Source organism: Nicotiana attenuata, unplaced genomic scaffold (genome assembly GCF_001879085.1).
Source record: "Nicotiana attenuata strain UT unplaced genomic scaffold, NIATTr2, whole genome shotgun sequence".
Taxonomy (NCBI): domain Eukaryota; kingdom Viridiplantae; phylum Streptophyta; class Magnoliopsida; order Solanales; family Solanaceae; genus Nicotiana; species Nicotiana attenuata.
In genome coordinates, this window is record NW_017672523.1 from 107487 (window position 1) to 121733 (window position 14247).

Genomic DNA, 14247 nt, shown 5'->3' on the forward strand with positions numbered 1-14247 from the left:
TAAGTAAGTCGTAGCGGTCCGGGGGGGGGGGGGAATAACACTGATCAAGCATCGTATTACAATCTCTCCCCATCTACACTCTGTCTGCTATGAGCCCCCCAAAGGCACTATTACTCTAATGGAAAAAACATTTTGCAAACTTCTTCTGGGGGTCGACAGATGGGTCAAACAAATACCACTGGAGTTCATGGCATTATATGTGTCTTCCCAAAGATGAAGGTGGAATTGGAATTAGGAAGATGCAAGATGTTACTGGTACCTTTAGTATTAAGAGATGGTGGAGGTTTAGAACGCAGAACTCTATATGGGCCACCTTTCTCAAAGCCAAATACTGCATAAGATCTCACCCGGTAAGTAAAATCATGGCTTCGACAGATTCACAAAGTTGGAAAAACCTGTTAAAGACCAGGAACAAGGTAGAAATTCACATCAAATGGAGCATTCAAAATGGTTCATCAAGCTTCTGGTGGGATAATTGGACTGGTGAAGGTCCACTTTCTTATCAGGCCCAAGGTATCAGGAAATCGGCCGAAACCCAGGTTAAGGAATTTTTAACAAATGGGCAATGGGACATCAACAGGTTAAATCGGGTTCTTCCTTCTCACATCACTGATTTTATTTGTAAAATTGATATAGGTAATGATACGGAAGATGATTTCCCTATTTGGACCTTGTCGGATGATGGAAACTTCTCAAATAAATCGGCGTGGCATTTAATTAGATTTAAAAAATAGAAAAACAATTTTTTAAAGAATGTTTGGCATCATGCAATCCCTTTTAAAATGTCCTTTCTAACTTGGAGAATTATGAAAAAAAAATTGCCTTTTGATGACATGATTAGTAAGTTTTGTACTAACATAGCTTCGAGATGTTCTTTTTGTAGTGACCCACAGGTGGAATCCATGTAACATGTTTTCGTGGAAAGTGAGGCTGCGAAGCACATTTGGAAGAATATTGGCAGCCCCTTGGGTATTATTCACTCCGAATGCTCCTATTGCGGCGATTTTTAAGAATTGGTGGGATGCAAAGACAAAAAATAAAATTCATGGCCTGATCCTACAAGCTGCCCCAACTCTTATTTGCTGGGAAATTTGGAAACAAAGAAGTTCATGTAGATATGCCACACAAAGGAAATTTCAACTCAAGGACATGAAACACCAGGTTATATGGAACATCAACTCCATAGTAACCAAGCTTACGCCAAATGGATACACCCAACACCACTGGCCTTCTCTTTGCAGCAGAATTGAAAGGTTGAAACCTGTCCAAACATGGAGGCAAGTTCAGTGGCATCCTCCGCTCCATGGCAAGGTCAAAGTTAATACAGATGGAAGCTCCATGTCGGTCGATTGTGACAGTCATAACATGGCTGAAGCTCTAGCTGCTGAGTTCGGAGAAAAATGGTGTGACCAGTTAGGTTTCACTAATTTTGTTCTCGAACTTGACTCAAATGTCATAGTGAACATGGTCAACCAAGAAGGAAACAAGAGCATGAAACTAAAGTGGTGGTGGATAGAATTACAAGATTGGTCCAACATGCAAATGCAACGGTCCAACACTGTTATAGAGAAGGTAACCATGTAGCTGATGCTTTAGCTAAAATCGCCTCTATTTCTGGCACGAATTTGATATGCCAATCCTTCGAACAACTACCAAAAGAAGCTAAAGGCCCCTTCATTATGGATAAGTGGCAAATGCCTAGTATTAGAAAAAAATATGAGAAGAACAACTTTTTTGTTAGTTGAATTTGATGTATATATAGTTATGACAGTAGAGTGTAGATGCCTCTACTGTCCTTTTGGGTGATAGAAATCACCATGTTGTATTTGTTTCCGAGGTAAGGCCTAGCCCCCCTCACTGATCTTTTTTGCAATACAACGCCCAGACCTCTGTCTGGGGAGCTTTATATAAAGAAAAAGTTCACATCTCCTAAATTAAATTTTATGTCACGACCCAAACCACGGGCCGCGACGGGTGCCTGAAATCCTACATAACAAACATCCTTAAGCATGCGTTTAAGATATAAACATGAATAGCATACGTGAGGGAAACCTATCCAAAAGACATATGTACATATATATGCAATATAGTGGGCGAGCCGGCAAGACTGCTATAGACAACCATATACCCAAAACTGGAAGCCGAAAATGCCACATACTATCCAACTATACATGACAATCTACAGACCTCTAATAGAAAATACAACTATACAAGGACGGGACTGGGCCACGTCATACCCATATATGCATACAAGCATATCGTACCAAAATCAAAAGTAGCTCCGGATCAAGTGGAGCACGCCAACTCTCGCTGATCAAGGATCCTAAGTAGGGGGAGCGTCAGCTTGCCTACCTGCACCTGCGGACATGAAATGCAGGACCCGGGAAATAGGGTGTCAGTACGAATAATGTACTGAGTAGGTAAGGCACAAAAATCAGTACATAAGAGACATAGATGAAACATGGAATAAGGAATTTCGCCTGTAAGTCTAAACAAATTTGCGAATCCTGAAACAGTTATAATATCATGCACGTGCGTGTAAATGTCGTGTCATGCATATGTATAGGTGTACATAACATCATCAAGCCTCTGAGGGCATCCCATCATATCATCTCGGCCACTATGGGGCAAAATCATCAACATATACCAACTGATCAGGTGGTGGTGCGTATATAACGCCGCAACCTTTTCCCATATATATATATATATATATATATATATATATATATATATATATATATATATATATATATATATATATATGCCATCTGGTCATGGGTCAATGTAAATGTATAAATAAATGAAATGGATGAAAATATGTTAATAATCTCAATATTCCTTTAGGATAACTTTATCAACTGCATATTTTTCTGAGACCCATGAACAGAAGATATAATAATATGTCACATGGGGAACCAAGAACATAGAGGCCCCTAGTATTTTTATGAATAGAGTCGTTTATGAAAGCTGTGCGTTTGCTTGTTTCTTTTTGTATCATTTAGATCATGCCAAAAAGAAAGAAGGGATAGTCTTAACATACCTGGAGTAGGGAAAAATCCATATGATATTCTTGTGAAGGATTACACCGTACTCCCTTAAAATTGTAATCTTTGTTTGATTTATTGAAGATCCGCACCATTCTACGTTAATTGCCGGTTGTCTTCTCCGTTAGCTTCAGATTGCCTACATTTAGAGTTCTTTGTAATCCTCTTAATCGTTCAAAGATGTGTTTCTTTGAACTGTTCATATTCAAAGATATGTAACCTTCTAGGATTTAATAATTCCTTATTAGTTGCCACCTAATCTAATATGACTAAGAGTCATTTGTTTAGTTAGTGGCTTGCTGCCACGTGGGGGTGGGGTGGGGTTTTAATCTTATCCCAAACTCACTAGTTAATTAGGTAATATTCCGTCCCGGTAATTAACCAATTACCCACATAATTAAGAATTGTCTCAAATTACTTAAAATACTACTCATTTCTAATATACTTTATATATACATCATACTATCTTCACTCTGAAGGAAAATGATGAACTGTCCAAGTTTTATGCAACATTCTTACATTCATAGACTAGAGTGTGATTTACTTTATTATATAGTGAAATTTACTTCCAGATAGGTTCGTAAACAGAAGACAAATGATAATCCTTTAGAGTTACAGTTTCTTCGTAAATAGTCAAAATGATGTCTTGGGGATGTTTTGTTTTTCCTGTATGTTTTATGTAAAAGCACCATAAGTTTGGCATTAATTTCTCATAGCTTCTTGGAGAATATTGTAAATTTTTTCATATGATTTTTTAGGTAAAAGTTGATGGAAGCATTATGATTGCAGATGGGAAACCGCAACCTTGTTTTCACTGCTTCTTGGAGGGATTTGCTTCTCTGGAAGGTTGACAATGCTTTCTCATTTTTGTTGGTCATGTTCCTCTTTTCTTATTGTCATTATAGTAACTCCTTGTCAAAACCTATGTTGCGCGGACTCTCCAAAATGCTGCCGCACCCGTGTCGGATCCTCCAAAAATACACTACTTTTGGAGGATCCGACACGTATCCGGCGACATTTTCGGTGAGTCGGAGAAACATAGGTCAAAACCAATGACTACAAGTATGCTTTGCTTTTAAAAAGATTTGATCCCTGAAGGTTTAGTGCATTTTGTAACAAGGTCCATGAGAAATTGTCTACGAAAGTGCAGTGCACCAGCTGATGGATGCTCTGACATGTGTCGGTATTCATATGAAAGAACCTTTTGTGATAAATGGTTTAACTTTAACTTGTACTCTTTGGCTTGTGTCCTTCCTGTGATTTATGGTTCCTTAATTCTTTGTTACATCTAAAGAACTGTAAATGAATATTAACACCTGAAGAAAAATTTATTATTACCGGTAATGTTGTTCTTCCTTGTTCAAATATGGAATGCTGTCTGCTTTACCAAATACTCACATTGTGTATTGAAATTCATTTCATGGATACGTTCTTTTCAACATATGGTAAAGGAAAACATTGCTAAATACTGACAAAGCAATATCTTATGCCCCGGGCAGTGTGTACTGCACAGTGAATCTTATTGTTCTTCTATTCTATATGGAGGAATAATCCTTTTTCTTTTTGCAAAATGATACATAATTTTCATCTTTAGAAGATTGTGAAAGTAACACAATTTCTAATTTTGTTTAGCCAGAGAACTATCGGGGCGGTTAACGGCGTACTTGTCCTTGGTATCGTTGCCTCTTTCACAGCTCTTGTGGTAATTTCCATTCTTAATCAAGTAGAAAAAGTTGTTATTACTATCTTTAAGATAATAACAGTTTTTTTTTTGCATTTTACTTGTATGGGTGCAATTTTGATATTCCTCTTAGTAAAGAATGTGTTTCCATACTTCACTGAATTGGTGCTATCGTATCTAACTCATGCCAATATATGCCTCAGTTGGTGTCTGGTGACACCAACATAGATTAGCTGCCATCTGAATTAGTTAGAAGGCCTAGATTCTTTTTGTATTTAGATGTTGCATGAGATGGTGAATGCTTCTCGCCAACAGCTTTGCTCAATGGCAGGTCCGAAAGCTATAATTGTAGATATGAAAGAAGATACTTAATATAGTACTATATACTATGTTATTAGATTAGTAGATGATTATCCGTTTGATTGAGATTCTCAATGCTTAGACATGCTCAGCTTTATTTGTTGTTTATATATGTTGTAGACATGATACAGGATTTTATCTTCCATACATCAAGTGCAGACTTTTTTAATAAGTTTCTTGGAAACCACATTATTAGAATTTTTATTAGAGGTGTTGTATGAAATGGTAAATTGATTCTTGCCAACAGGTTGAAGCTATAACTTCACATGTAAAAGAAGTAAATAACTTCATATGGCCCCATTAAAATGAACATTACATTAATAGATGGTTATTTACTAAGATGGGCTTCTTAATAGATATGGTCTACTTTATTTATTGTATACGTGCCGAAACCTAAAAAAAGATGTTTTAAATTTTAACAACTTTAAAAAGCCAATGACAACTTTTGCCATATTAATCCATATCTTGGAAACACCTATATCAAGCTTTCATGTAAAGCATTGGAAATGGCTTAGAGAGAAATATTGATATCCCCTCTTTTATGCCTAAGGCTGTTGCCAGTGGAGACTTGCACTGGGAGGCTCTTCTGAAAGCTAATTTTGAGGCTGCTCCTCAAAGTATACCCATAATTGCACTTTCTTTTGTTTATCAGGTAAAAACATTTTCCAATCAATTCATATAGCCACCCTGGGATTGTGCATCTAAGATAATCAGTTGCTTTTTGTTCTCAGAATGTTGTACCTGTTCTCTGTACAAATCTTGAAGGTGACCTGTCAAAAGTCAGGTGATTATCACTATTTTGCTGCATATATTAGCCATAACTTATGAACGTATAAAATTTGGTCAGCTTCCTTTGTAGAGGCTGTTTCACCCGGTTCATCTTTGCTTTATATAACTTCCTATCAATATTTCAGGTAGTATTATATAGTTGGCTATTGCTATGTTCTAAATAAATTAAATTGTTATGGATGCAGGAGTGCTATAGTTTTCGGGACAGCAATTCCGCTTGCTCTGTTTCTTGTTTGGGATGGTGTCATTTTGGGAACAATCACAACTCTTGGAACTGAAGCAGACAAAATTATAGATCCACTACAACTACTGCGGGCTACTAATGGAATTGTTGGGGTTGGTACTTATTTCAATGATCTATTATATTTCTTTATTGAAATTAAGTAAAATAAGCAGGCACTGCAAGTTTTTCTCCTCTTATCTAAACATTGTGTTTGCAGCCAATAGTTGATGTCTTTTCGCTTCTGGCAATTGCTACTTCTTATATCGGATTTGTCTTGGGCCTTGTGGACTTTCTTGCTGACTGTGAGTGACTTGGCTCAGTAATCATCTAATTTATGTTCATGTACTATTTTCAGGGCTTTTCTGTTAGCTAAACTTGGTTTGCAGTTAGTATAGTTGCGAATGATTGTCTTGCATAAAATCTTCTTCTTTTTTTTTTTTTTTTTTTTGCTTCACTATTTATTGGAAAGCACTAGTATTTTTTGTATCACAATTACCTGATAATGTTCATTTGTAATTAGTTTAAAACATTCCTCTCCTGGTTCTTCACCATTGCTTCTTTTAATCAAAGGTGATTAACGTATTTAACCAATTAAAACAATATAAAGTTGTACCTTCATTCTCAAGCGGGAAGTTTGTGGAACTAAGGTGGAAGGATGCTGTGGTAATTTGAATCTTAGAATATCTCTTTTATAAGAAAGTGGTTACAACAATGTACTCGAGAAGCCAATGCTTATTAGCACAAAGTGTGAAGTGTCTCTTTCAGTAATTACCAGACAACAACTTTTTTAGCTTCGAGCATCTAGAAACAAAAAAAGGGGAGTGATTGAGATGTTGGTTGTCCACTTTAGCTTTGCTAGAGACAATTTGGTAATGAATGTCACTATCACGAAGCCAAAAGGGTGTAAAAGAGGAGGGTTTTATTACCAGAGGAATCATTAACACATCTTATATGCTCCTGAGTTCTTTGGGCGCTTATTTTACCGAGTTTGTTTCCCTTTTAGCTTCTCTTTGTGGAGTCCATGAACAAAATTATGCCTTCAAATTTATTCACTCTTTGTTATTACCTTGTAGATTTCACCATGTTACATAATCTTAATAAGCTGGTTTGATCACAGCAATAAGTTTCCTTTTAGCACACTTTATGAGGTCTAACTTATGTTTTACTTTTGTCATTGAACTGCTGACAGTGCTGAAACTACCATCAGGTCCGAACAGGCCTCTGCCTTACCTACTCACTTTGGTGCCTCCCCTGATACTTTCACAGCTAGATCCAGAGATATTCTTCAAAGCATTGGATTTTGCTGGAACCTATGGAGGTACGGAGACTTACTTACAGTATAACTTTCTTTTACTATAACGAGTAGTTGGAGAATAATATGTACAACAGAGAGGAAAGATGGAATACACAGTCTCATGAATTACAACAAAGCAAAGAAAAATGTATTTAGTATTGAATAATACATTCAGTGGAATTTTTTGCTCTCTTGAAACAAAATACAAATGCTATCACATGCTGTTTGCATTGGAGTACCGAAAGGATACAGGGGACAAAGTTCAGTAGTTTGGTTGCATATTGTGCACCCCTTGAGGATGGAGGCCTAGAGGTGGCGGTAGGAAAAGGATATAAAAAGTAAACAATAGGTCAATCGTCAATAGCTCCTTGACATGTAGAACTGGCAAGGCTATGTACAGTAGACCCAATGTAGATATGTTTACAGTAGGCCCAATGTGGTCTAGTTCTTTCTCAGACCCCACGCATAGTAGAATATTAGTGCATCGGGCTGCCCTTTGTTTTATGACTTTTTCGCTATTGCTAGCACCCGAAATTTTCAAAATTTCAATTTGGGACATAACGTAATGTGGCATCAGCCATCAGCTGCAGATCATTGTCCATGTATCTATATGTTTACGCAATATCATTCTGAGCAATTTATATAATTTGTGTGCTTGTTGCTTTGTAGTTTTGGTGCTTTTTGGACTTGTTCCAGCTGCAATGTCCTGGTCAGACAGATATTGGGTATCAACTCAAACTCCAAATCTACCCCCGCTGGTTCCTGGAGGAAAGATCACACTCTCACTTATTTTTGGAGGTGCAGCATTTTTCATTCTTTCAGAAATAGGAGACAACTTTGCACATGCATAGTTTTTGACAGGTGCTTATTTATGCTGTATCTGTCTCCAGTTCCCACATTATGTCAGGTGAAATTGTTGTGAATATGAGCACATAGATAGAACAACCGTTCTTTCATAGGTTGGATAATGGGGTAATATCCAGAGTTTATTACGGTGAAACTCTAAAAGAAAGTCATTATCAATTTATTTGTTAAAGACATCATCAAATGTGTTAATTTTTCGCTGAATATCTTAGATAATTTACAGTTTACTTTTTCTTTTTATTGTTGCACATCCATCCATATGTCCTACGAATAAAAGGTTTAATTTTAAACTAGCTACCTTCCGCTCCTGCAAGGGCTTCCTGCTCACCCCCAAACCTCTCGAAAGAAATTTAAACCGGGACAAAGGGAGTAACTAATAAATAATTTTAGGTGATTTTATACATGATAAATGAGCGTTCATCTACATAACACATTTCCTCCAAAATGCAGTTTGATAATCCTGAATAAGCGACAAACCGAAACACTTTCTAGTAGAACCTTAGTCTTGTTTCTCTCCATCAAAACTTAATTATAAAGAAATTAGAAGGCCATTTACACCCCTATACAGATGTCTTTTTGACCAATTTCTTCCTCATATTCCAAAATAATATGCAGACCCACTTGTGGGAATACACTGGATATGTTGTATATTCCAGAATAATACAACAGAAAATTACTGCAGTACGAAACAGAAAAAAAATAACTAGAGAGTATTTTTATATTTTTTTGTGGGGTGCGAGAGGAGGAAGGTTGATTAAGTTGATAATTCTGGAGTGTAATCTACAGATATAAGCAAAAGGAGGCTGATTCTCAAGCAAGTCAGATGTCGAGGTGTTCAAGACTTATCTCGCATGCTCTCTCCAAACTTGGCATCTGATACAAAGAAGACAATGTACATATAAAGCAGCAGCTAACCATAATGTGATATTGTACAAGATGTGTACAAAATGTACAGAATACTAAACAACAATGACCAAACCCATTTCACTTAATGTTATACATCCCAAAATTGAGCTCCCATAGCAGTTGTCAACCCTGAGCAATCTTAAGGGAAATTAAGCTTTCTGGACAATCCAAATATAACCTGGAAGCACAATATAAGAGACTGTTAATGAAGCAAATGCTAGGCAACCTAAGTAGCTTAGCATTTCATATGAATGCTGAGATGAAAATCCTACACATGTTGCAGTAAGACGTGAACCTGGCAAAATCTAGCAGCACTACAGGACCTGAATACCAACACTCTCTTTCTCTTATTAAGATACTTAGGTGAGATTGATGTCTTACAGTATTTTCAGAAACATCATATAAACACCATGAATTCACGACCCTCAGTCCTCATCTTACGTAAGAGTAAACCAAGCACACAAAAGGTAGGGATTCACTAGCTAATCCACAGCCATTGCTTCAGGACCGACAGTAGCATCCTCCACTCCACTCTTGTTATGATCATCAACTACATTCCTCATCTCTTCGATCAAACTCCTCTGCTCTTCCTCTATTGTGTTCTGCAACTCATCAACCTGGAAAAAAAAAGGACATTCAGCAAAAAATATGTGCAACTTTCACCAATTAAGTTTTTGTCTAATGCAGATGAAGTACTACTAAAAAAGTTCTATCTACCTAAACAGAGTATTGCCAAATATGAAAAATCTCACATTCAACTTTTAACAGTGTCGTCAAAGATGAAAAAGTATTGAAAACCTAAGATCTGCTAAAGCTATAAGTGCAACTAAAATGCACAAATGGGCTACACGAATGATATTCTATAACAATTTGACCTATTACTTAGTGATATGAATCAGTTATCTCTGATGTATATAGTATACTTAGCAACTTTAAATCACCAACAGCAATCAATGCATTCCGAGCTAAAACTTCCTGAAAAAACCAAGAGCATTAACGGAAGGTAAGTTCGTAGGAAGATACGTACCACATGCAATAAAAGAGCAAACTGCTTTTTACGAAGGTCCAATGTCCTTGAATTAGCAGTATTCTCTGCTTCCAACGCAGCTATCTCTTTCTCAAGCTCTGTTAAAACCTTCTGAGTTTCTGATCTTGGAGGTTGCAAAGCAATCAACTTCCTGATCACCTCACCCTCTTCTTTATGCTTCCTTTCAACCTTGCTTTCTTCAAGTTGCCTCTTGAGATCTTCTATATCAGCCTGAGCCTGTAAAATCTGCACGTTGATTTCACCTTTCAGGTCGTTGAAATTCTCCTTTTCTCTAACATTCGCATCTATTACTGTTTTGCTCTTTAGGAGCGGAATCTCAAACGTATATAGCTCTTGCAAGAATGCTTTAGCAAGTCTTTCACAATCTCCGTAGTTATCAGCTTCCTTCTCTATCTCCGAGGCAAAAGTAGTAAACTTCTTTTGGAGTTTCTTCAGTGGCGGTTCACCTCTAGTGGTGGTTGTCCGAGTCAGAAGTCTATGCTTAATTATTATCTCGTCTTCAAGTTGTCCAAATGCATAATGTGATGCCACTGTCTCCCCCTTCCCAGCAATTTTTCTACCTTTTATCAACATTTGTTTTGATTTTTCTATCCTGTAATAAACATCTCTTAGAAATTAGCATTTGATAGAATATAAAGGATCATCGACAGATTTAGCTTCCTTAGTCACCTCTGAAAGAGGTTAAATGACCAGAGAGTTGTATTCTATTTCCTGGAAAATACAAGTAATAATATTCTGAGATGTTTGTCATTATTCTACAAGTAATAATATTTTATACAACCCTAACTTCTTTAAAAAATCCACATTGATTTAAGGAATTCAACTTTAAGCATTATGTGATCTCTCGCGATCACACTAACTTAACTATATGTTTTTATATCCAAGTTAAAGCTACATTATGGCCGTGTCTTTTAAATCGCGTCCCATAAAACGACAAAAAAGGAGTAAGAGTTAATTTCCTCTTTTTAATCAGTGTCCTTCATCTCGAGTAGAAGAACGAGGGAGGAGGTGCAGATGACACAACCTTAAAAGTCCCATTTGATGAAGCTAACTCTCTAAAAGATATCATTATATTTAAACAAAATAAGTGAATAAGGGGAGAAAAAACAAGATCTGTGCACATATATTTTCACTTATTTTACTGAACAATTATATAACTAAAAATCAAGATATGAGCACTTTTCAATATTATACAAATTAAAAGTATGATGTGCCAATTATGCAACTAGAAAAGCAAAATGGGTGACTGAACTGTGTTTTAGTAGTGCTGTCGATGTGTGACTGTTGTTCGTGAAATTGTGGAGTATCACTAACCAAAGAGAAATGGATGGTAGTAATCAAGTGTACAGCCCGCCCAATCAGGAGGGACATACCTCAAAATATGAAGTAAATGCCCGAACAAATATCACCGTCGCCGTCGCCGTCGCCGTCGCCGTCGAAGCCCCGTTCTTCTTCTCAAGAGCGCTGACGACTTAGGGTTGGGGAATGTTGGGTTTCTGTTGTTTAATACAGTACGTCAAAATGTAGTAAAAATCTGTCGTCCGCGTAAATCTTCCACATTTGTACTACTATTTAGTAAGCGTTTGGACATAAAAATTGTTAATTTTGTAAAAGTAATATTTTGAGTTAGGTTGAAAAATGGAATTTGAAATTTAAAATTATGTTTGGACATGCATTTCACTTTAATAAATATTGCAGTTTTGTTAGCGGGGAAATAGTTTTTTTGAAAATTTTAAAAGAAGTGGTCATGTTTTCGATTTTTTTTCAAAAACTTGCAAAATTTTATGGACAATACATTTGTGAAATGCCTCTCTATTCCCTCGGGGTAGGGGTAAGGTATACGTACCACACTAGTGAGATTTTACTGCATTGTTATTGTTGTAAACACATTTTTGGAAGAAAAAAATCGAAAAAAAATATATTTTTTAATGGAAAAACAGGTCCTCAATTTATACTTCCATCCAGTTACCAAATATAAAAAATTATACTTCTATCCAAGTAAAAACAACAAATTCAATTCCAAGTAAGTTGGAATTGTCTATATAATTCTTATTGATCACCTTATTCATTTAGAGCCCGTTTGGATTAGCTGATTTGAAGTAGCTGATCAGCATTAGGTGGTGAAAAATACTTTTAAGTGTTGAAATTGATTTAATAAATAAGCACTTATGTGTTTGGATACAAGTGCTGAAATTGAAAATAAGTTATTGCAGTATTTGATAAAAAAAGTACTGATAAGTTTTTTTTTTGTTAAAATGACTTAAATAACCTTAGAACTGTTTACACTTATAAGGATGTAATTTCTTCAAAATTTTAGATTGCAGATCGATTCAAATACAAAATATTTTATTTGTCATTTTATTTTAAATACGACTGTGCTTAGATAAGATTAACTTTTATGATAAATAAAATTTATTTTATGATAACCATATAACCATAAGTTATAATAATTAATAAACTGACAAAAGTTTCTCAGTAAAAAATAAACCTAAATAGGACAAAATATTTGAAGAGAAACAAACACTGTATTCGTCAACACAATGCGTAGAAAGCAATACACTAAAAAATTGATATGTCCTCATTTATTACATACATTTCAAAGATTAATACACAATCACATAGATACAAATATGCAAAGGAATAGAGAATTTGCTTATCTTAAATAGTCAGTGAGAATTGTATACTTGAAGAGGCGCCGGGGGGGTTCTAAAAAAGAATATTTTAAGTATAGAATAGTAAAAATCTTGGTCGGGGGTGGGGGGGGGGGAGGGGAGGGGGTGTTGAAACAATACTTGGGATGTAAGAGTTTTGTTTTAAAAAAGAATATTTTAAGGATAACATAGTAAAAATCTTGGTCAAACTTAAAGTGCTTATAAGCTAAAAATTCATAAGTTAGGGGTGACCAGCTTATGGCTTTTGGCTTATTTTTGACTTATAAACACTTTTATTTTACCAAACGCGTAGATAAGCCAAAAAGTGCTTATAAGCTAGTTTGACTAGCTTACAAACTTAGCCAAACACCCTCTTAAACTCATCTCCTATTAAAATGATGCACGTACAAATGAACATGCTAAAGGTTAAAATATATTCCTATCTAATACTTAAGTAATATGTATTACCTATATATATATATATATATATATATATATGTTTACCCTCGAATCCGGATAACAATTGAATTTATATGGAGTTTTAAGGATCCGTGAACTAAAAGATACAAAAGGTTTTTAGGTCGAGGAAAAATAAAGATAAAGACTCAACAATTGCTGTTAAAGTAAATAATCGCAGAATATAATATTGCTTAGAACAATTGTGCTTGATGCCTACAAGAATTTAGAGAGATCTCCTTTTATACATTCTGATTAAGGGTAAAAATAAGGTAGGTAAATTGATTACATCGTGGATCCCTGTAATTATGCCTTAATGGCCTGAAGTGGTTGAGAAAATCACGTTTGGGCGAGATATCCGGCGACGCTTGGTTATCCGTTACGAGTCCGGCTTCCGACCTTGTGTGTTTCTCCATCCGGTGGTGACTCATATCGAGCTCTGTAACGGTCTCGAAATGACTCGACCTCGGTTGTAGACGTGGCCGTCGTTCTACCTTGCATCCAGATCGGGTTCGATGGCCCCGACTCGCTCCGGACCGGACCCAACCCGGTCGGGCTCAAGCAAAAAAGGGTATCACCCAATACAGATAGTCCCCTCGTTTATTAGAGAGTAATGATAATAAACGATATGACCGGTGACGTGATGCCCGTGACGTATGGCCCTACGCCAGGTGAAAAAGCCATCGAGTGCTCTGACCACGCCTGCTGCAGGCATTTAATGCTTCTCTTAATTATCTGTCGCTTCGTGTCTGTGGCTTCGCGATTCGTGCCACCGCCTCATGGAAAAAGTATAAACGACCCTTCCAGGTTCAATATTTCCTATCTTTCTCAAATTCTGCGTTGGTTGTATTTTCTTTTCATCTCTTCGTAAAGCTTTAAGAAATGGCGAAAACTTCACAAAGTGTTCCTTCTAGACCAAGCTCGGCCGCGA

At 36.3% G+C, this 14247-nt stretch overlaps 2 protein-coding genes across 5 annotated transcripts; one reads left to right on the forward strand and one right to left on the reverse strand.

Annotated features, from left to right (window-relative positions):
* The first annotated feature begins 59 nt into the window (after positions 1-59).
* On the forward strand, positions 60-8452 carry LOC109213525 (tyrosine-specific transport protein 2). 2 transcript variants are annotated; one of them, XM_019377330.1, is made up of 9 exons: positions 60-1572; positions 3834-3890; positions 4681-4746; positions 5636-5737; positions 5817-5869; positions 6060-6210; positions 6315-6399; positions 7287-7415; positions 8061-8452. In XM_019377330.1, the coding sequence occupies exons 1-9, from the start codon at positions 910-912 to the stop codon at positions 8240-8242; spliced, it is 1488 nt and encodes a 495-aa protein (XP_019232875.1). In that variant the 5' UTR covers positions 60-909; the 3' UTR covers positions 8243-8452. The 2 variants fall into 2 exon arrangements, with proteins under 2 accessions (XP_019232875.1, XP_019232876.1); XM_019377331.1 differs by having other exon boundaries at positions 1488-1572; positions 3803-3890.
* A 655-nt stretch (positions 8453-9107) lies between these two features.
* On the reverse strand, positions 9108-11744 carry LOC109213530 (THO complex subunit 7A-like). Of its 3 annotated transcripts, XR_002066023.1 has the most exons (4): positions 11583-11744; positions 10189-10801; positions 9543-9778; positions 9108-9339 (listed from the first exon to the last, which is right to left on the reverse strand). XR_002066023.1 is itself a non-coding variant. In XM_019377337.1 (3 exons), exons 2-3 carry the CDS (start codon positions 10780-10782, stop codon positions 9644-9646), a joined length of 729 nt encoding a protein of 242 aa, XP_019232882.1. In that variant the 5' UTR covers positions 10783-10801; positions 11583-11744; the 3' UTR covers positions 9113-9643. The 3 variants fall into 3 exon arrangements, 2 of the variants coding, with proteins under 2 accessions (XP_019232882.1, XP_019232883.1); XM_019377337.1 differs by having other exon boundaries at positions 9113-9778; XM_019377338.1 differs by lacking the exon at positions 11583-11744 and adding an exon at positions 11524-11544 and having other exon boundaries at positions 9113-9778.
* Positions 11745-14247: the final 2503 nt, after the last annotated feature.

Coding starts and splice junctions, on each gene's coding strand:
- LOC109213530 (XM_019377337.1), bottom strand. CDS start 10,782: ATGTTGATAAAAGGTAGAAAAATTGCTGGGAAGGGGGAGACAGTGGCA. Junction 9,779..10,188: donor TTGCTCTTTTATTGCATGTG/GTACGTATCTTC, acceptor TTTTTTTTCCAG/GTTGATGAGTTGCAGAACAC.
- LOC109213525 (XM_019377330.1), top strand. CDS start 910: ATGTTTTCGTGGAAAGTGAGGCTGCGAAGCACATTTGGAAGAATATTG. Junction 5,870..6,059: donor GGTGACCTGTCAAAAGTCAG/GTGATTATCACT, acceptor TTATGGATGCAG/GAGTGCTATAGTTTTCGGGA. Junction 6,400..7,286: donor TGTGGACTTTCTTGCTGACT/GTGAGTGACTTG, acceptor AACTGCTGACAG/TGCTGAAACTACCATCAGGT.